The sequence below is a fragment of the Oncorhynchus kisutch genome, linkage group LG1 (genome assembly GCF_002021735.2).
Source record: "Oncorhynchus kisutch isolate 150728-3 linkage group LG1, Okis_V2, whole genome shotgun sequence".
Lineage (NCBI taxonomy): Eukaryota > Metazoa > Chordata > Actinopteri > Salmoniformes > Salmonidae > Oncorhynchus > Oncorhynchus kisutch.
This window is the reverse complement of record NC_034174.2, coordinates 45,787,779-45,808,246: the sequence shown is the minus strand read 5'-3', so window position 1 is coordinate 45,808,246 and position 20,468 is coordinate 45,787,779. Positions and strand designations below refer to the sequence as shown.

The following is a 20,468-nucleotide window of genomic DNA, read 5'->3' as shown; positions in this document are numbered from 1 at the left end:
CAAGGTGGGAGAGGGAGCGCTGAGTTAGACAATTATTGCTCAAAGGACTGCATTCCATGACGCCATGTGCATGAAATTGAAGCAACTCCTTAAAAAACAACTGGGGTAAGAAGTGTTTTGTTCATGGGTTGGATAGAAAAATGTAATGTATTATGAAGGCTATTCACGCGTGTGTCAAATTAGTGCAATACAAGCTCTTGATTCCCTAGCGCCAGTTCCTCGTTGGATAGCAGCTCGTGCTGCTGGGGATATCGCCATTAGATGACTCACTGATTTGACAGCTGACTGGCTCCTCTGTCAGTGACGTTGCTGTTTTTCCCCCCGAAGCCTCTCTAAAATGGAGGGGGTTCGATTAATCTCGCCCGTGTAGTCGTGTTTTGCACCGGCTGAAAATTCGCATTCCATCTAGAACCGGCCTGCCTCCCGGACGAGAGCTAGGTGCCCCGCGCTGTCAGACGGTGAAATAATTTAGCGGGGCGGCAGGTAGCCTCGTGGTTAGAGCGTTCGGCTTGTAACCGAAATGCTGCAAGATCGAATCTCTGAGCTGACAATGTAGAAATACGTCGTTCTGCCCCTGAACAAGGCAGGGCCGTCATTGAAAATAAGAATTTGTTCTTCAAATCTAATTTATTTATATAGCCCTTCGTACATCAGCTGATATTTTAACTGACTTGCCTAGTTAAGTAAAGGTTAAAAAAAGCACGTGTCGTAACATTCTGTGTTTTCCTATGCTGAAGTGATAGTTTTCATTGTGAAGACTAAAATATTTATTTTATGGAAAATATATTTCTGGCCTATGACCGAGCGGCGCAATTACTGTTCGTCTGTGAGGGCGCTCCTCCCTCACCCTCTTCACATGATTCAACCCGGGCAAGTGTAAAATAACTCCCTCATGTCTCATCCACCAAGAGATTCTATCCAGGAAGTGGATTCGAGAACCCACCTGATCGACTTGAACCAGTGGTAGTAGGCCTACAGTAAATATTCCAGGTGCGCTGGTCAAAAAGTATCAGCTGGTCATTATCTGCGGGGTGTTTTGGAACGAAACCTGCCGGCCTGGAATTTGATTTAGTCTACGTAGGTGCGTAACAGTAAAATGCTGCCGCTTTATAATCTCTGTAACAGGAGGGGATTTACTAGCTACAGACTAATCCGTTGAGACCGCACATCCATCGTTTCGTTTTCCTGTGATGTGTTGGTCCACATAGTTTGTGATACGTTTATGAATGTGATGCAATTTGATACATCCTTGCTGCGCAAGAGTCCCGAGCGCGGTCACGGATAGACTGGCGCCAACGGTTCAAGAACATTAACTGTCCCGATTTATATCCAACTAATCTCCATGTATCTGCCACGACGCTCAGCGAACACAGACCATCGGTTTATCGTTGTACAGTTAGCCCGCACGCTCTCCATTTAGCCGGCCGCGGAGCGATGCGCGCAGATGTGGAGTACAGCCCGGTCGGCGAGGGGCTGGGGATGAGCGAGTTCTGGCTATATGTGTGGATGCGAAGGGTCGCAGTGATCGCTGCGCATGTCATAGCTGTGGGTCTCACTGTACTGATTTCAATACTATCCCGCCCGGGAACAAGTAAGTTGCCTTCATCTTGTTGACCTGTAAACTATTGACAATGATTTTGGCAATGAGTCCCTTTATCTACTTCCCCAGAGTCAGATGAACTCCTGAATATTATTTTTCATGTCTCTGTAACCAGGTTTTCATTCAACCTTTTTATGCGAGTAAAGTAGCCTACTGTCGGATAAAAAATGTCACGACGGGCCTGATAGAAAGAGTACATTTCTAAGAAACAATTCAAAATGTCGCCAAAAAGACGCTAGACAAGGTGGGATCTTTTTGTGTGTGTAAAATTAATTATGCGAGAAATGGCGGTGGAAACGCTTTTATGCACAAATATTGCTATAATAATCATCATATTGAAGTAACTTGGAGTCACGCGATGACGTGTGGTCCCCCCACTGACTTGAAAATATTGTTTTTTAGGCCAGGGTTCCCCAACGTTTTCGCTCAGGTCCCCCTTCCAACATTGGGGAACGTGCCCTGCACAATCCAATTGTATTTCTATGGGCACAAGCACTGTTCACACCCCTCTTGTTGGCGGAGAGAACAATTAGCAGGTTTAAAGCTTATTTCCTGCAATTCTACACTTATTTGTCATGGGGTGCAGATATTATTTTGCAGTTTTAAAGCAGATTTGGCACGTCTATACATTTTGCCATGTCTAATGTGTATTCATGTGATATGAGTGACTCGAACATTTCTACAAAATCTTTGGACTAAAAAGAACCATGCTAAAAAAACGTTATCTGACATGGGGTAGTTCATCTCAACATTTCTGAGCAGTTATAAATAGCTCCACGGTATGCAATGACTTACATGATAAGAGGGAAACCGATGACACACTACCCAATTTCGAAATTGCACCTTTTGCATTCTGCTACTCCAACTTTCAAGAGTAAATTTAAAGTCTGACTGAGTTGCGCCCCCCCCCCCCCCCCCCCGAAAAAAAACATTAATTGCACAGATGAAATCAATTATGATGAACAACACAGGGTGGTGAAAGTGCAATGTGATGAGCTTGATGCTTCTTTCCAATAAATATTGGAGAGTTTTATTCAGGTGACATGATCGATGCTTGGTTTGTCTGCCGTTTGACAAATACAAATAATCTCGCTCTTTTGTCTATAATAATCTCATCATGTAGGCCAGTGGTTTTGTTGCCAAAGTACAATCAGGATGTTTTTTTTATGCTATATTGATAGTACATGTACCAATTCTTTGACAAGGAAACAACAGTCCCACTTTTCCCAATGTCAGTCATTCAATTTTGCCCATATTCTTGATGAAGAATGTTAAACTCACTGGTTTGAGACCACAAAAATCAGCCAAATCCACTAAACGGCGCTGTTAATTACACTACATTGAAAATACTGTGACAGAAGAAAAAGTTCAGATGTTAAAATATGGGTTCATTATCATTTCTACACACTTTATACCTAGTTGTAGTCATTTAAATTCAAACGGGAGCATTTTTCATTAAAGAAAATACTACTTTTTTACTCAGACACTCATGGCCCATTCAAAACCCACCAGTTGAGAATCGCTGATGTAGGCTATACCTGTATCTGCGACATGTTGGCTAGAGTGCACATGCCAATATCAGAATGGGCACATTAGCTATATAATGCAACATTTTTGGTGACAAAACCATCAGTAGAGTTGAAAATGCCCATTTAACTTGTATTTACAATTCAGTACATGGGAATTTAACTGCAAAGTTATTGTGAAATGCTCTTTATCATCACCCACATCATTTTATCCACAACAAGTCAATATGATGGAAACACATCTCTGGTGGGAAAATGTGCATATTGTTTTGAGGATCGCATGAAAATCTGTCGCCAATCGGATGGAAAACTAGCTTCTCTCCAGTATGAAGGAAGTTGGAGGTAGTTTTGCGAGCCATTGCTAACTAGCGTTAGCGCAATGACTGGAAGTGATAACCATAGATTTACAGTCATTGCACTACCGCTGGTTAGCATTGTCTCGCTTCATACTGGACACAGAGACATAAAATGGTATCTGACTGGGGAAGTAGATAAAGAGCCTCATTGCCTAAATCCTGAAGTATACTTTTAAGCACAAAACCTGCAGGCCTGGGGAACTGGTGGGTGCAAGGTTTTGTTCCAGACCAGCACCTAAGCACCTCAAGCATTGACCAAGTATCAGTTGATCAATTATCAGGTGTCTAATACTGGGCTAGAGCAAAAACCAGCACTGATCCCAAGGACTTGATGACTGCATTAGTAACTTTCAATTGGAATGTTTTGTCCAGTGTGGACAATCACACAATGTGTCTGTGTTTCAGGTCTATTTTCCTGGCATCCTGTGTGTATGTCTATCGCAGTAAGTTATCCTGATAACATGACACACACACCACAAAGTACCATAATATACACAGAACAAAAATATATACGCAACATGAAAAGTGTTGGTCCCAATATTTTTCCATACTTTCAAAAAGCTTATTTCTCTTAAATTTTGTGCACAAATGTGTTTAAATCCCTGTTAACATTTCTCCTTTGCCAAGATAATCCATCCACCTGACAGGTGTGCCATATAAAGGATCTTATTAAACACCATGATCATGACACAGGCACACCTTGTGCTGGGGACAATAAAAGGCCACTCTAAAATGTGCATTTTAGTCACACAACACAATGCTACAGATATCTCAAGTTGGCATGCTGATTGCAGGAATGTCCACCAGAGCTGTTGCCAGAGAATTTAATGTTAATTTATCTACCATAAGCCACCTCCAACGTAGTTTTAGAGAATTTGGCAGTACATCCAACTGCCCTCACAACCATAGACCACATGTATGGCGTCGCGTGGGCAAGCGGTTTGCCGACACAATTGCATTTTATCGATGGCAATTTGAATGCACAAAAATACCATGACGAGATACTGAGGCCCAATTATATTTAAGGTATCTGTGACCAACAGCTGCATATCTGTATTCCCAGTCATGTGAAATCCATAGATTAGGGCCTAATGCATTTATTTCCTCATATGAACTGTAACTCAGTAAAATCAATGAACACGTTGCATTTATAGTTTTGTTCAGTATACTTCTAGTCTTAGGTAAGGTACTGTCACATGTGAGAGATTAAGCTCTACAACCATCTTACCTCTTGCACTACATGTGGGCCCTGCCTTGCCCGCGGCACGCTGCCGGAAAAGGAGAAGCTGCAAATAAATTATACATCCACCCCTCTCTCTCTCTCTCGCCTCTCCCCCTCTGTTTCTTTAATAATGGATCGAAGTGTGGAACAGAGATGTGACAGGCAGGTAGCCCTGGGCTGATGACGTAACCAGGTAACTTGACCCAGAGGACTGACTGACTGGAGGAACATTATAGAGCAGTCTCCAAAAACAGCTCAGAGGTCCTTTGTTGTTGTTTAGTGGGACAATGCTGAGTATAGGTTGCAGATGAGATGTACTGGGCAGAACTGACCCAGCTTTCTAAGTCAGCGCAGAAACATTATTTCCCCCACCACAAGAGATTCCTTCTTTCGCTCACCCCCCCCCCCCCCCGTCCCCCCCCCCGTCCATTGTGTCTCTGAGTCAAAGTCTCTGTCTTTTCATTATCCTCAGACAGTGTTAACCCTCTGATTGTCCTCTGATGGTCTTCCACCTCTCCTCTTGTGTCTATCAGTACATCCTGTGCCTGACCGAGGGGATCCTCCTCTTCTGTCCCGAGGGGACTCCGTTCTGCTTCAAGGCACGGAAGGGTAAAGTCCGTCTGCACTGGTTCATCCAGGCCCTGGTCATATTGGCTGCAGCCACCGGAGTTGGCTTCATGGTTGCCAGCAAGAACGTGTCAGAGCGCCCCCACCTGGCCACCTGGCACAGCCTGCTGGGGGTGGGCACCCTGGCTGCCACCGTCCTCCAGGCCGCCTGCGGTATCTGCCTCCTCTTCCCTAAGCTGCTCAAGCTGTCGCCTCCACGGCTCAAGCTCTACCACGCCACCTGTGGCCTCGTGGTGTACCTGCTGGCGACTGTGACCGTGGTGTCGGCCATGTTTTCTGACTGGTTCCAGGCCACGGTGAAGGGGGTGGTGTGGTATGCCTTCCTGCTGCTGCCGCTGTTCCCAGCCCTGGTGATCATGAACCAAATCACTAACGCCTACCTGCCACGCAAGAAGATCACCACCTGAGACTAAGTTGTAGGTTTTCACAGTACAGTAGACTATAGATCAGTGTCTCCCAAACCTCTCATGAGTACCCCCAGCCAGTCCACGTATTTGATGTATTCGACAACTAGCACAGCTGATTTAACTAACGAGGGGCTTGATTTATTAGGTGATAATTTCAATCAGCTGTGTTAGTTCTGGAAAACGTCAAATAAGTCGACTGTCTGTGGGTACTCATGAGAGGTTGGGGAAACTGCTATATATACAGATATACGTATCTTGAAAGACTACCACCAGGAACTCATTCTTACACAAGTACAAACATATACAAAGTACTAGTGACGGGAGTTAGTTGCATACACACATCTATAAGAAGACCTGGGTGTGACCGTTGAATCCTGATAAACATGTATGGGGACATGTATCTGCCCTGAAAGGCTACTGAAAGCTGACCTCTGCTGGGACAGAGTGGATGTAACCCTGAAGTCGTCTCCATTCCGTCATCTGTTTCTCCAGAGGCTACTCTGCAAATATTATCCAGCGAACAATAAGTCTGAGATACTGTATCTGGATGATTTAAGGCAGGGCTGGCCAACCCTGTTCCTGGAGAGCTACAGTCCTGTAGGTGTTCACTCCAACCCTAATCTAGCGCACCTGATTCTAATAATTAGCTGGTTGATAAGCTGAATCCGGTTGGTTACAACTGGGGTTGAAGTGAACCTATAGGAGGGTAGCTCTCCAGGAACAGGGTTGGACAGCCCTGGTTTAAGGGAATACAGTACCATGGTGTATCAACCTGAGTGTGGTTGTGAGCAGAGCAGCTATGTGAGTGTGTTTTACCAACCCTTTATACATTTTGTTTATGATTCTTTTGTCTTCAGTCAGCCTATATGTTACTGTACATTAGCGACACATTTTTAAAAGGCTTTTTTTTTTACCAGTGTTTGACGTCCTGTCCGGAGAAGTGTGTGTGTGTCATTGTCATTGACACTGGAAAATATGAGCTTTCTCTGAATGAAGGTATTCGCTAGAAACACCTGGCGCACAAAGGCCTATTGGATGTACCAGCACGATGCCTAAACTTCTCCCAGTCTTATTCAGTAGGTAAAAACACTTGAAAGAAATTGTGACCAAATACCAGCATGTTGTTGGGCCATTTTTTTATACTTGATAAAGGGCAAATAAGTCAAACAAAAAGGGAATAATATAGTAAGAGACCATAAAGATTTTTTTTATCAAGTCTTCATATGTATTGCCTGCTGTGGCAGCCGCAGGAGTAAGGGAGTTGGTTCCTAATTTTGTTTTCAGAGCATACCTAGAACTCTGTATTTCCTGCTATGCTATAGGTCAAGTTTACCACCAGCAGCTAAAGTAACTTGGTGTCAGACTAATAAAATGGCCTTTGGTGCCCATGTTGTAAAACACAGTTCCTTGAACTACTCAAATCTCTTCTCTGCTTCACTTGCTTGTAAAGCCAATCCAACGCCCTCCTGTTTTAATAACATCTCTCCTAATTTTAACTAATGCAAGGATGTGTTTACTGACTACAACGAGTGGCTGAATTGAGTTTCTAAGGTGGTCTTTTTAGTGTTACTATATGCTCTAATAGTTGTCGTTTGAGTTCCGGGAATTGGGCGAATGGACTCACACTGTGTACTTGCAGTTGGAAAATTTCGCCTAGTTTTCACTTCTGCGCACCTATGAACATAGATGTGTCTTCAGGTGTTGAGAAGTTGATTTCTTCAATGTTTGTTACGAGCACCTAATGAATGTAGCCTATCCTACTAAGGGCTATGACCTTCAAACTCTGTGCTCATTAGAGTAAGAAGTGGCCCCTAACCACTGATACAGGAGAAAATATTTTCTCATCCCCCTATAGGTTAGCATTGATATGGGGTGTAGGGAAATCTGATCTTAGATCTGTGTTTGAGGCAACTTCTACCTTGTGTGTTCATTGGATGAGCTGAGTATTTTATTAGTGGTCAGTAATCTAGGATTGTTTTAAAGAGGAACATGCAAGAGATTGTAACTCCTAACGAAGTTATTTCCCATGTTATGCTTACTGGACATGACCCAGAACTGTAAAGTTGCAGTGAACCTGCTGATGTGTTGTCTAAATAAAAACCTTGAATCCCATGATTTTTTTGTGAGGAATCATTATACTGTAGGTAAAGATTATGGATTCTAAAAAGACACCAATCCTGAGGGTTTAGAAGTTACACTTCGATGCTTAATGTATCAACATACACACTTTCACATCTCAATATTTACAAATCAAACAGGATACAAAACCAGTGTCCCTTGGTGTAGCATAAGTTAGTTTTATTCATTCCAAGCTGCCCAATGTTGCTAGGACAGTTCATACTTCACCAGGAAGTAGAGGTTAGGGGTCACTGGCCCTCCCCACAAATGAAAGTGACTGTTCCGTTCAACAAATCCTCCATGCTAACCGCCATCACCTCCGTGCTGGAGTGACCGTCCTCCGCGTCTCCCAGGGCAACATACACCTGCTGGGATTGGTCCACAGATATCACTTGTCCCGCCACGCCAGCGGGGTCCTCCTCTGTCTCAATCACCTGATCGGAGGTATGACATGTCAATCACATTTCACTAACATGCCATAGTTACATTGTATGAGATAAGAGACTAAATACAGGAGAGCCTAGAGCCCAAAACCACCCGTCATCCCAACCTCTACTCCCTTTTTGAGATTGAATAGGTGTAAGTAATATGGTGAAAATGACACTAAGGGCTCTATTCAATGACGCGTTACAGATTCCTCAATAGAAATGTAAAGGACATTTCCGATTGAGCCGACATATGCAGTGTTTACCGTGAATGCAGTCTCTGCTAAAGCAGGAACATTGCCTTTGAATTTCAATCACGCTGTAAAGCTGAACTTCCGCGATGCAGATTGAATAGAGCCCTTGGTTTATTAGTGACGCAGTGGTCTAAGGCCTTGAACTGCCTTGCCTGGTTAAATAAATCAGAGGACAAGATGGAGTCATTACACATATTCACTGAGTGTAGGGAAGCGATTGGATAAGCGGTAGGGTGTAGGGGTTGACTTAGGACGCAGCCTTACCATCTGAGAGGTGGAGGCCTGCTCCTGCTCCTCTATTGTCCCTATGTGGCAGGAAAGGAAGTGCTCCTGGAGCTGAAGCTGGGAGGGGCAGACCAGCGGGCAGAGAGAACAGCCGAACGCTGCCCCCTCTTGGCTGAAATGCTCAGTGCTGGCGTGCTCCTGCATCTCAGCCTCGCTGGGGAACAGGCCAGGACAGTACAGGCACTTCACCACTGACAAGTCTGGGTATGGGAGAATACAGGAGGGGAGAGGAGATCAATACACATGTACATAGAGCAGACACAGACACAAAAAACTGATTGTTATGTACAGTACCAGTCAAATTTTGGACACTCATTCAAGGGTTTTTCTTTATTTTTAAAAACTATTTTCTACATTGTAGAATAATAGTGAAGACGTCAAAACTATGAAATAACATATGGAATCATCTAGTAACCAAAAAAAGTGTTAAACAAATCAAAATATATTTTAGATTGTTCAAAATAGCCACCCTCTGCCTTGATGACAGCTTTGCATAATCTTGGCATTCTCTCAACCAGCTTAATGAGGTAGTCACATGGAATGCTTTTCCAACAGTCTTGAATGAGTTTCCACATTTGCTGAGCACTTGTTAGCTGCTTTTCCTTCACTATGCGGTCCAACTTGAGGTTGGGTGATTTGTGGAGGCCAGGTGCAGCATTCCATCAATCTCCTTCTTGGTCAAATAGCTCTTCCACAGCCTGGAGGTGTGTTTTGGGTCATTGTCCTGTTGAAAAACGAATGATAGTCCCATAGATGGGATGGCGTATCGCTGCAGAATGCTGTGGTAGCCATGCTGGTTAAGTGTACCTTGAATTCTAAATAAATCACTGACATTGTCACCAGCAAAGCACCCCCACACTTTCTCCTCCATGCTTCACGTGGGAACCACACATAGATCATCTGTTCACCTACTCTGCGTCTCACAAAGACACGGCGGTTGGAATCAAAAATCTCAAATTTGGACTCATCAGACCAAAATACAGATTTCCACCGGTCTAATGTCCATTGCTCGTGTTTCTTGTTCCAAGCAAGTCTCTTCTTATTGGTGTCCTTTAGTAGCGGATTCTTTGCAGCAATTTGACCATGAAGGCCAGATTCACGCAGTCTCCTCTGAACAGTTGAATTGAATTTATTTTGGGCCACAGACATATACAACAAAATGTACAACGTGGACCCAGAGGATATCACTTGAAAGTATTAATTAAAATGCTTGTTTCCAAAGTGGTCCTTAATGGTAAAAACAATAACACATATAATGATTAAAAGACAAGTCAAAATTACAAACAACCATAAATACATTAATTTATATTGACATCCTAGAAAGTGTCACTATTCACCGCCCTTCTCCCTAACCTTAAAAATCAACCATATTCATTTCACATTCAAACAATCTATTAATTGCACATCATACCTATCATTCAAATAAATACACCTGTCCACCAGTAGGGGGCACAAGGTGCAGTGGAGTGGTTTCTCTTACATAGACAACCTTGTCCAAATGAAAAACTTTGCCTGTTTTTTAAAGCTACTTCTACTTTTAATTTGCTTGATCTCCAAGGAAGGCTATTCCTTAGACAAATGACTGTATGGAAAAATGTGCTCCTTGCGGTACTGTTTACTCTTGGAATTTTACAAGACATAACACTAACTCTGGTATTGTGACTGTGTTGGTTGTAGACCATATCAATGTGTTTTTTCACTGTAACCTGCGGCACGATCATTTAAGATGTCAAACATTTAATTAAGTTTAAATTGGTCCATTCTGGACTCCAAAGGCAACAAGCCCACCTCCCGGAACTCCTGTACCCCTCCCTATGTGGGTCCTAGGGGAACATTCAGCATATACCTGCTAACATTATTTTGCATGACCTGCATTCTCTTTTTCAGCTTTTTTGATAGCCCACTATACCAAGCAGAGCAGGCATAATCAAAATGACACTGAATCAAGGTTGAGACAAGCAGTTTCTTAACTTTCATGTTAAAATATCTAGTGTTACGATATAAAAATGTCAATTTGTTTGCCATTTTAGAAAAAATTTGAGCAGCAATCAGGTCTCCAGAAAGGGATTGAAGATACTTGTTTTAGATTCAATCTCCTTGACTACACAGTTTACCATTATCTTGTCAGCCCTAAGCAATCTATGTTTTGTTCCAAACAAATATGATTCAGTTTTTCCCAAATATAGTGACAATTTGTTGTCAGACAACCAATCTCTAACAAAATGCAATTCCTTAGTCAGGGTCTCCTCCATGTAAACTGTATCCTTCCCTGATACCAGTATGGCTGAATCATCAGCATAAAGCAAGAGTTTGCACTTTACTGTATCTGGTACATCATTAACGTATATAAGAAATAAGAGAGGCCCTAAAATGGATCCCTGCGGTACTCCACGGGATATTTCTTTGACCTCTGACAGAACATTACATACTTGAGTACTGTTGGTAAGATAAGACCTAAACCAATTCACTGCTACATAATTTAGACCCATGCATTTGAGTTTCATCAGGAGAATATCATGGTCCACAGTGTCAAAAGCTTTCTGCAAGTCTAACATGACCCTACCTGTATAGCTCCCCTTCTCACTTTCCTGCTTAATGTGGTCAAAAAGGTGGATAAGGCAAGTATACGTGGAATGAGCTGTTCTAAAGCCAGATTGTAGTTCATAAAGAAGTTTGTGAAGGTATCCTATAAAGAAGGTATATAAGGTGCTGAGGATTGACACAGGCCTATATTTTCCTACATTTGTTTTACTGCTCTTCTTGTGGATTGGAACCACCTGGGCTGTTTTGAGATCCTTGCGAAATGTACCACTACTAATAGAAAGGTTTACAATATGCGTTATCATTTTAGCAGTGGCACAAGCACTATCCTTTATGAATCTGCAGGAAGGTTATCCAGCCCAGTTGCTTTGATTGTGCTCATAAAGCATAGTAGATTGGAAAGGTAACTTTGGGTCTTTCTTTCCTGTGGCGGTCCTCACGAGAGCCAGTTTCGTCACAGCGTTTGATGGTTTTTGTGACTGCACTAGAATATTTTCCGCATTGACTTACCTTCATGTCTTAAAGTAATGATGGACTGTTGTTTCTCTTTGCTTATTTGTGTTGTTCTTGCCATAAAATGGTCTTGGTCTCTTATGAAATAGAGCTATCTTCTGTATACTAAACCAACCTTGTCACAACACAACTGACTGGCTCAAACGCATTAAGCAGGAAAGAAATTCCACAAATTAACAAGGCACACCTGTTAATTAAAATGCAATCGAAGTGACTACCTCATGAAGTGGGTTGAGAGAATGCCAAGACTGCGCAAAGCTGTCATCAAGGCAAAGGGTGGCTACTTTGAAGAATCTGAAATATATTTTGATTTGTTTAACACTGTTTTGGTTACTACATGATTCTATATGTGTTATTTCATAGTTTTGATGACTTCACTATTATTCTACAATGTAGAAAATAGTAAAAATAAAGCAAAACCCTGGAATGAGTCAGTGTGTCCAAACATTTGACTGGTACTGTACATTAGGAGTGCTATGGTATGTAGAAATATAACGTTATCGCAGCTCTTACCTGATTGCAGGTCCGTATTCCCCACCAGAAGCCCGTCAGAATCAAACATGCCTTTAGGAGACACAAAATAAAAATATATTATTTAAAATAAAAATATATTATTTAAAATGAAAACAAGAACAGTATATTCCTTACAACAGGGATGCACAACACTAATCTGAGAATAACAAAAAATTAAAACATTTTGCGATTATGGCAACCCAAGCAAGGTGGGGGGGAGCAGGATAGGCCTGGAAGCCAGGACATTTCTCCCTGGCCGTCCTCACCTGTGTGCTCTGTCTTCTGGTGCTTAGCCAGGCTACTGGCACTGTGGAGGAACTTGCAGCACACGCTGCACTGCAGGAGAGACTTGAGCTGCCGGTGGGTCTGACCAGCAAACACTTCCGGGTGGTTGGTACGGTTATGATACCACAGTCCCGACATTTGCTGTGGACGGAGAGATATGGTAAGTAATATACACTGAGTGTACAAAATATTAACAACTTCCTAACATTGAGTTGCACCCCCCCACACTTTTGCCCTCAGAACAGCCTCAATTCGTCAGGGCATGGACTCTACAAGGTGTCGAAAGCTTTCCACAGGGATGCTGGCCCATGTTGACTTCAATGCTCCCACAGTCGTATCAAGTTGGCTGGATGTCCTTTGGGTGGTGGACCATTCTTGATACACACGGGAAACTGTTGAGTGTGAAAAACCCAGTAGGGTTGCAGTTCTTGATGCAAACCAGTGCACCCGGCACCTACGATCATACCCCGTTCAAAGGCACTTAAATCTTTTGTCTTGCCCATTAACCCTTTGAATGGCACACGTACACAACCCATGTCTCAATTGTCTCCATGCTTAAAAATCAATCTTGAACCAGTTTCCCCCCCTTCATCTACACTGATTGAAGTGGATTTAACAAGTGACATCAATAAGGGAACATGGCTTTCACCTGGTCAGTCTGTCATGGAAAGAGCAGGTGTTCCTAATGTATTGTACACTCCGTGAATAATATAATACGCGCCATTTAGCGTGCATATATTTTACGCATGGGTGGTCCTGGGAATCGAACCCACTATCCTGGTGTTGCAAGCGCCAAGCCCCACCAACTCGTCCTTCAATAGTAAAAGATGAATATAAAGGTGTGTACACTATAGGCTTATTAGTCTTTCAGAGCGATCAAGTTCAAAGAAATGTTTGACCCCGTTATCATAGACCAGAAACTCCCTTTTACAGGGATACTCGCTCTCTCACCTGGTAGGACTTCTGGCAGAGCTTGCAGCTGAATGGTTTGCCCCCAGCGTGGACAGCTATGTGTTTCTCCAGCAGGGAGGGGTTGGTGAACATCTTGTTGCACTCAGGACACCGGTGGTACTCCTTCGGGTGACACTCCTGGATGTGCTTCCTGTGGTCCTCCAGTGTGGAGAAACTGAGACGACACTTCTGACAGTCATGAGGCTCAGAGATGTCTGAAGAGGGGCGGAGGAGTGGAGGAAATGGAAAGAGAGGGAGCGGGTGCGAGCAGGGTGAAAGCCAGGCGAGATTGAGACATTTCTAAAATGTCCTCGGTGTTGTGTCCACTCACTTTGAAGTATAGATATATATTTTTTCAGAGCATAAGCAGGAGTATCCTACTCACTGTGAGAGGTCTGTAGGTGAGCAGAGAGCCCGTTGGCCTGGCTGAAGCCTTTGCCACACTCCCTGCATACGTAGGGCTTGTCTCCGGTGTGTGTGCGCACGTGACGCGTCAGCTCAATGGACTGGGCAAACAGAGCCTCGCAGTACTGACATGAATACATTTTACCTAAAAACAAACCCCACAAACACATGTGTATTTAGTTTTTTGGAGAATTGGCATTGTTTTGTGAATCCTGAGATGTGAGATCTGTTATAGCGCTTCAATCTGGTGGTAGTGTGTGACCTTCAGAGTGTGTGTGTGTGTATGTGTGTGTGTCCTACCCTCGGAGTGTTTCTTCTTGGTGTGGTAGGCCAGAGCGGCAGCCACACTAAAGCTCATGTCACAGTTTTTGCAGTGGTAAGGCTTCTCTCCAGTGTGCAGTCGCATGTGGTTCTTCAGAGAAGAGTTGGCCCCAAACTTGGCCCCGCACTCCTCACACGCAAACGGCTTCTCCTCAAAGTGCTCTGTGCGTTTGTGGTACAGCATACCTGTCGCAATACAAACACAGTCAATTAAACTGGAGACACATAACACACCAGGTGCTCCTGCAGAATGGTTAAGGCCCGGTAGGCCTGCTATACATTAGTAGTGGGTAAGATTGTGAGTTCCTTCCCTTTCAATGCAAAGAATTTTACTATACAGGTCCTCTACACTAACACAATCCGTTCCCAGTCCTGATCGGGCAAACTCACCTGAGGGGTGAGCGAAGGTCCTGCCACACATATCACAGGACACCTGCGGCCGTTTCTTTTTGGCGGCTTTGGACTCTGGGTGGGCCTTGTTGCGGTGGAGCTGTAGTGCCCGCGATGTGGGCAGCTCCTCTGGGCACTCAGGGCACTGCAGCCTAGCTTCCTTGGACATGGTGCAGCGCTTGGTGTGGGCCACCATACGACACTTAAAACCAAAGGCCTTACTGCACCAGCGACACAAGTACGGACGAGAGGGGGAGGAGCGCTTAGCCCTGGATCTAGTCTTCCTCTCCCCTTCTCCTTCTTTCTCACCGTCCTCTTCAATCTCCTCCTCTTCTTCTTCCTCCTCGGCGGTGTCTGCGTCTGCAGTAGTGGGCGACTGGGGCTGCTCCTCCGGCTCTTCAGCCTCGGAGCCTGGGGATCGATGCAACAAATCATTGAGTAGGCTAATTGATTGACCATTTGATAATGAATCAGTTGCAATGAAGTCCAAAACAACAGAAGAGCGATGGATGGATCCCACTCACACACTGTAGTCAACTTAATTGTTGTTGTGTTGCCAAACATGTTGGCTAAAGCTTGAAACCATGCTGGTGTCCTTATTTCCCCTACTCTGTACCTGTAGCTCCCTGGCTGGTGTCCTCTCCTTGCTGAGTGTGCTCATGCAGCTGGGTTGCCAGATTGGGGTGAAACTCCTTAAGCAGACCCATCAGTGTGAGTAGTGTCTGGGCTGAGAGACTCCTCTGCTCCTTCACTCTGCTCTGGAGCCTCTGAAACACAGCAGGACCCCCTGGATCCCCCTCACTGCAGGACAGTATCACCTGAGATAGGTAAGGGTCAATACATGAGAGAATAATTCTATAAACGTAGTAGAGGAAGACTTGTTCACCGTTTTAAGGAATGGAGTGTTGCATTGAATTGTGCGTTCTGAAATAGCAGAGACCACCCACTGGGCACAAACCGGTTGAATCAACATCGTTGCAACATAGTTTGTCCACGTATTGTGCCTTGGAATCTACTTGGAAAATACATTGGATATGAAAATAGTCATCAACATAAACTGTTATTTTAAAGGTTAAATTTCAACCACAGGATTATGCACCTATGGTAACCAAATTTCAACACAGACAAACCTTGTAAAAAAGATGTTGAATTTGTACCTTTAAACCAAAGTCAGATCTTCAACGTTATATCCACTATCAGAAGAAAAAAACAGTCTGGGCAGCACCTCTTACTGGAGTTTGGATTTTTCTACTGCTACTCTTTGGTCTCCCATCCAGGGTTTTAACAAAGCCCTGCTGGTGATAACACATTAATCTGTTGTATAAATAAACTAAATATCTGGCATTTTATTCCCATTTGAACTTTGCTGTGCTTTTAAAATGGTTGAAAGCACAGTGATAGACATTTGGGTGATAACTAAACCAAACATCTGACATTATTTTTCCATTGTAATTTGGTTGTGCTTTTAGATGGTTGAAAGCATAGTGATAACATTGGAAATTCAACTGACTTTTGGCTGTCTTTTTGAGTGTGTGAATATAGTTGTAATCCCATTAATCAACCTCTCGACCAAATATTACCCAATTATCCACATTGAAATGATGTAGTACTTCCATCCAAAGTCTCACCTGTCTCTCCTCGGTGGAGATGCCGTCCCAGGTCTGCAGTGCTCTGAGCCACTGGCACACATCCACCATCTCTGTATCCATCTTGATTGCTCCCTGGGACAGGGGGTCCACGTCAGCTGCAACCAGGAAATACAATTTTAGTTGACATGTCACCTCACTCACAGAAGCATCCTAACAGAATTAATCAAAATAAATCAGGACATAACAGTAACAAAACGGAACATCGCAATGAGCCCATTTGAATTCAAACCCACCTGTGCTCTCTGGAAGTTGAAGGCGAGCTCTTTTAGATGGTGGCCCATCCTTTTCTTTCCTCTCCTCTTTCACATTCACTGGCTCGCTCCGTGTGGCTGCTGTGCTCACTTCACTCTCCAAACCTGCCTCTTCCACCTTTTCCTTCCCCTGGGCTCCAGAGGGGGCAATCTTCATACCATCCTCTCCCATGCTAGGTACAGCTGTCTCTGGGGAAGCTGTGTGCTCGGCCTCCTGGCTCTGGAACTGTGGTTGGGTGGTGATGGCGGGTGGTGGGGTAGGTGAGGCTGGTTGTGTAGTGTGTGTGGTGGTCGTCGACTGATTCATCAGGTTGGTGAGAATGTTCTTGCAGCCCACAGCTACGTCAAACATCTGCAGGCTGTCTGCGGCGGCAATGATGCGGGTGAAGTTGTGTTTCCCTGGGGGCAGCTTTCCGGTGTACACCATGTCCAGCAGGCAGGAGAACTCCTGGGACGACACCACAGCCGTGTCGATGGAGATGCTGTCCGAGCCCTCCAGCAGAGACCTGAGACAGAACAGAGGGAAGTTGTGGGTGTATGTAGGTAACGCAATGTTTATAAATCACAAGGTGTCTACTATAGGCTAGGAACTTTTCATAAATGAGGACAGTGCCATTTAATTGAAATTAATGATTAATTGATCAACCTAAAGAGCAGACTGGAGGCAGCCAGCACCAGTTTGTGGGCGCGATGGGGTGTGTCCCCCACCAGAATAGAGCAGTCACAGAACTGACTCTCCTTCCTCAGGGCGCGGAGCTGCTGCATTAGCTGCCTGCTGTAGTTGGGCAGCTCCATCACAACCAGTCTACCTGCACAGGTATGGGGAATGAGGAAACATGGTAATGGCGACTGGCAATCTTGGTTACATTTGAGTCATTTAGAGTGGTGAAATATATTTTTTACCCATGTTTTATGAAACAACCACAGTATGATTATTGCAAATAAAGCCTTAAGAAATAACATTCACGCTGTACTGGTCATCGCACTTGTGTGTGTGTGGCAGGGAGGGGGAGTCTGTTCTTGTTTTTAAACCCATGTTGCAGAAGGCACATGAAATTATGCATCAAATCATCAGCTCCATTGGAATTTATTTGATGTGTAGAGGAAAACACTAAGCAGTGTTGTGATGTAATCATCAATAACAAAGTATGTACATTGTGTTATGCAACGAGGGAGATGGCAAATGACCTTGCTATCTGGATAGCCTATAACCTCTAATAGGTAACGTAACTAGATAAAGTTACCTACTCGTTCAGAGTAATCTGATGTGAAAATATTGCAGACACACAGAAAAGTAGCTAACTAATATTAGCTCACCAACATTTGTTTTTACTCTGATGTAGACCATGCTACAACCTGAACCTAGACCTGCTAGCATCAAAAGCTAGCTTTGAGGACAGTGGAATTAGGTCACGAAATGTCAGAAGGAAACGATAAGCAACTACTAAATAAACTGATCAGAAAACAACTCCTCGTTCTCTTTACCTTGACTGTTATTCAAATAATCCGGCTCTTTATTTAAACTCCGTCGATGAACAAACTAAACAGCGCAATAAAGCTTCGGTATTTTGAAATGGCGATTGCTCGCAAGTATGTATAGAGAAAATAGGAGATAGGAATCCCATTGGACAATGAATGGAACGAATAATGCGTCACACAGCAGACTGTCGACCAATCGAGTTCACGTTGTCATGCTGCGTCACGCAATCCTGTCTCCAAATCAGGGTATGAGTCGAGGTGAGAGTATTTTAGAGAGTATTAAAAACAATGTTCTCCCTCCTACAATGAGTCAGGGGTTAATAACACTGATACCTAAGCATAAAAAATAAGTGCTGCTCATCGATAACTGGCGTCCAATTTGTCTTCCTAATAATGACTATAAGATATTAGCCTTAGTACTTGCAAAAATAATTAAAGAAGTCCTGGATGCAATCATTGATGAAACACAATTTGGCTTCATGAGGAACAGACATATTTCTAACAATGTCAGACTAGTATTAGACATATTGACTACTCAGACCTAATGACCGGATAGCTTCATATTATTTTTTGATTTTTATAAAGCATTTGACACAGTAGAGCATCAGTTTCTCTTCCACTCCCTTGAGAGACTTGGCTTTGGGGATTGTTTATGTAAGGGCTCTCTATGCAAATGGTAACAGCTCTATCAAATTGAAATATGGCACCTCACCTAGATTTGAGTTAAAGAGAGGAATTAGGCAAGGTTGTCCTATCTCTCCGTACCACCCAACTTCTTGCAAATTCTTGAAATAATAGTCCTGTACAAGGTATTTCCATTGCTGGTAAAGAAATTATTACAAGCCAGCTGGCTGATGATACTACACTTTTTCTGAAAGACACTAACCAAATTCCCATATCGATCAATATGATAAAATCCTTTCCCAAAGCGTCTGGTCTATATCTTAACATTAATAAATGTGAACTCATGTGTGACACTTTCATAATATGGTATTCCAGTAAAAGAAGAACTTACATATTTAGGCATAACCATTACAAAGGATCAAAAGTCTAGAGGCGTACTAAATTTTAACTCTCTTATTAAAAATACCCAGAAGAAGCTAAATCAATGGCTACAGAGGGACTTATCTTTAAAAGGAAGAGTCCTAATAACCAAGGCGGAAGGTTTCTCTAGACTAACATATGGCGCTCTATCTTTATATCTTGACAGTAAAATAAGCAAGGAGATAGACCAGATGCTTTTCAACTTTCTTTGGAGAAACCATACCCATTACATTAGGAAAACTGTTGTAATGAACACTTATGAGAATGGTGGACTGAATTTCTGGACTTTACTACTTTAAATAATACTTTTAAGATCAATTGGATAAAACAATTCCTAAGAAGACCCACTTCTATCTGGAATTTTATTCCTCATCATGTCCTCTCTACTTTTGATGGCCTTAACTTCATGTTGTTTTGCAATTATAATATTGACAAAATTCCAGTGAAACTTTTTGCTTTTCATCGGCAGGTTTTCTTGTCATGGTCCTTAATTTATAAACACAGTTTTCCCCCACACAGATATTATATATGGAATAATTGGGATATATTGTATAAAAATACTTCTTTGTTTTTAGAATATTGGTTACGAAATAATATCCTATTGGTGAGCCAACTGGTAAATGCAGAGGGTCTTTTACTCAGTTATAAGGAATTCTTATCACTTTACAAGGTCTTTGTAACACCTAAAGATTTTGCAATTGTTTTAGACGCCATTCCCTCAGGTGTTGCTCTGTTATTCAGGAACATGTCAAGACCTGACCCTCAGAGCCTACCTTCTATTGACCCTGTTGACTCATCAGTAGGAAAGACTTGTTTCTCTTTTGGTCCATTCAACAACAGAGCGATACGAACCTTGTTTCAGCAGGATGTTGTACCTTATGTCATGCCTTATTGGAATGGATTTATTGATAATATCTGTTGGAAAAAAGTTTGGATGTTGTCACACACATACCTACTTGTTAACAAAATTAAGGAAGTTTCCTTTAAAATGATTCATAAATATTATCCTGCCAACCACTATATGAAGAAGTTTAAGGAAAACATCAACTCAAATTGCTCCTTTGGTAATGACCACCCAGAAACAGTGTTGCATATTTTTTGGCATTGTGAAAACTGTGGCAAGACATCAGTAGATTTATAATTGAACACATTTATGAAGATTCTACACTATTGTGGAGAGATGTACTGCTTGGATTCTTTACATACGATAGAAATAAGCTGAAACATTTTTATGTAATTAATTGCATTATTCTTTTGGCCAAATTTCATATACACAAATGTAAATTTACAAACAAAAAAACACATC

General features: G+C 42.9%; 2 protein-coding genes across 3 annotated transcripts; one reads left to right on the top strand and one right to left on the bottom strand.

Moving 5' to 3' along the window:
• The first annotated feature begins 850 nt into the window (after positions 1-850).
• Positions 851-7,850, top strand: cyb561d1 (cytochrome b561 family, member D1). Of its 2 annotated transcripts, XR_004211335.1 has the most exons (4): positions 907-1,591; positions 3,888-3,925; positions 5,238-6,539; positions 6,656-7,850. XR_004211335.1 is itself a non-coding variant. In XM_020495291.2 (3 exons), the coding sequence occupies exons 1-3, from the start codon at positions 1,435-1,437 to the stop codon at positions 5,736-5,738; spliced, it is 696 nt and encodes a 231-aa protein (XP_020350880.1). In that variant the 5' UTR covers positions 851-1,434; the 3' UTR covers positions 5,739-7,850. The 2 variants fall into 2 exon arrangements, 1 of the variants encoding a protein (XP_020350880.1); XM_020495291.2 differs by having other exon boundaries at positions 851-1,591; positions 5,238-7,850.
• A 156-nt stretch (positions 7,851-8,006) lies between these two features.
• On the bottom strand, positions 8,007-18,230 carry zbtb40 (zinc finger and BTB domain containing 40). Its single transcript, XM_020485810.2, has 13 exons — positions 18,125-18,230; positions 17,286-17,448; positions 16,622-17,145; positions 16,368-16,483; positions 15,356-15,557; positions 14,740-15,150; positions 14,329-14,535; positions 14,009-14,173; positions 13,624-13,838; positions 12,654-12,813; positions 12,388-12,438; positions 8,800-9,020; positions 8,007-8,290 (listed from the first exon to the last, which is right to left on the bottom strand). Exons 2-13 carry the CDS (start codon positions 17,432-17,434, stop codon positions 8,105-8,107), a joined length of 2,607 nt encoding a protein of 868 aa, XP_020341399.1. The 5' UTR covers positions 17,435-17,448; positions 18,125-18,230; the 3' UTR covers positions 8,007-8,104.
• Between the last annotated feature and the right edge of the window lie 2,238 nt (positions 18,231-20,468).

Bases quoted from the DNA above. Each gene is read 5' to 3' on its own strand.
- cyb561d1 (XM_020495291.2), top strand. From the start codon at position 1,435: ATGCGCGCAGATGTGGAGTACAGCCCGGTCGGCGAGGGGCTGGGGATG. The intron at 1,592-3,887 runs GTAAGTTGCCTT...TCTGTGTTTCAG, and splicing joins ACTATCCCGCCCGGGAACAA to GTCTATTTTCCTGGCATCCT. The intron at 3,926-5,237 runs GTAAGTTATCCT...TGTGTCTATCAG, and splicing joins CTGTGTGTATGTCTATCGCA to TACATCCTGTGCCTGACCGA.
- zbtb40 (XM_020485810.2), bottom strand. From the start codon at position 17,434: ATGGAGCTGCCCAACTACAGCAGGCAGCTAATGCAGCAGCTCCGCGCC. The intron at 15,558-16,367 runs GTGAGACTTTGG...TACCTATCTCAG, and splicing joins TCTCCACCGAGGAGAGACAG to GTGATACTGTCCTGCAGTGA. The intron at 13,839-14,008 runs GTGAGTAGGATA...GCCCCTCTTCAG, and splicing joins TCACCTACAGACCTCTCACA to ACATCTCTGAGCCTCATGAC.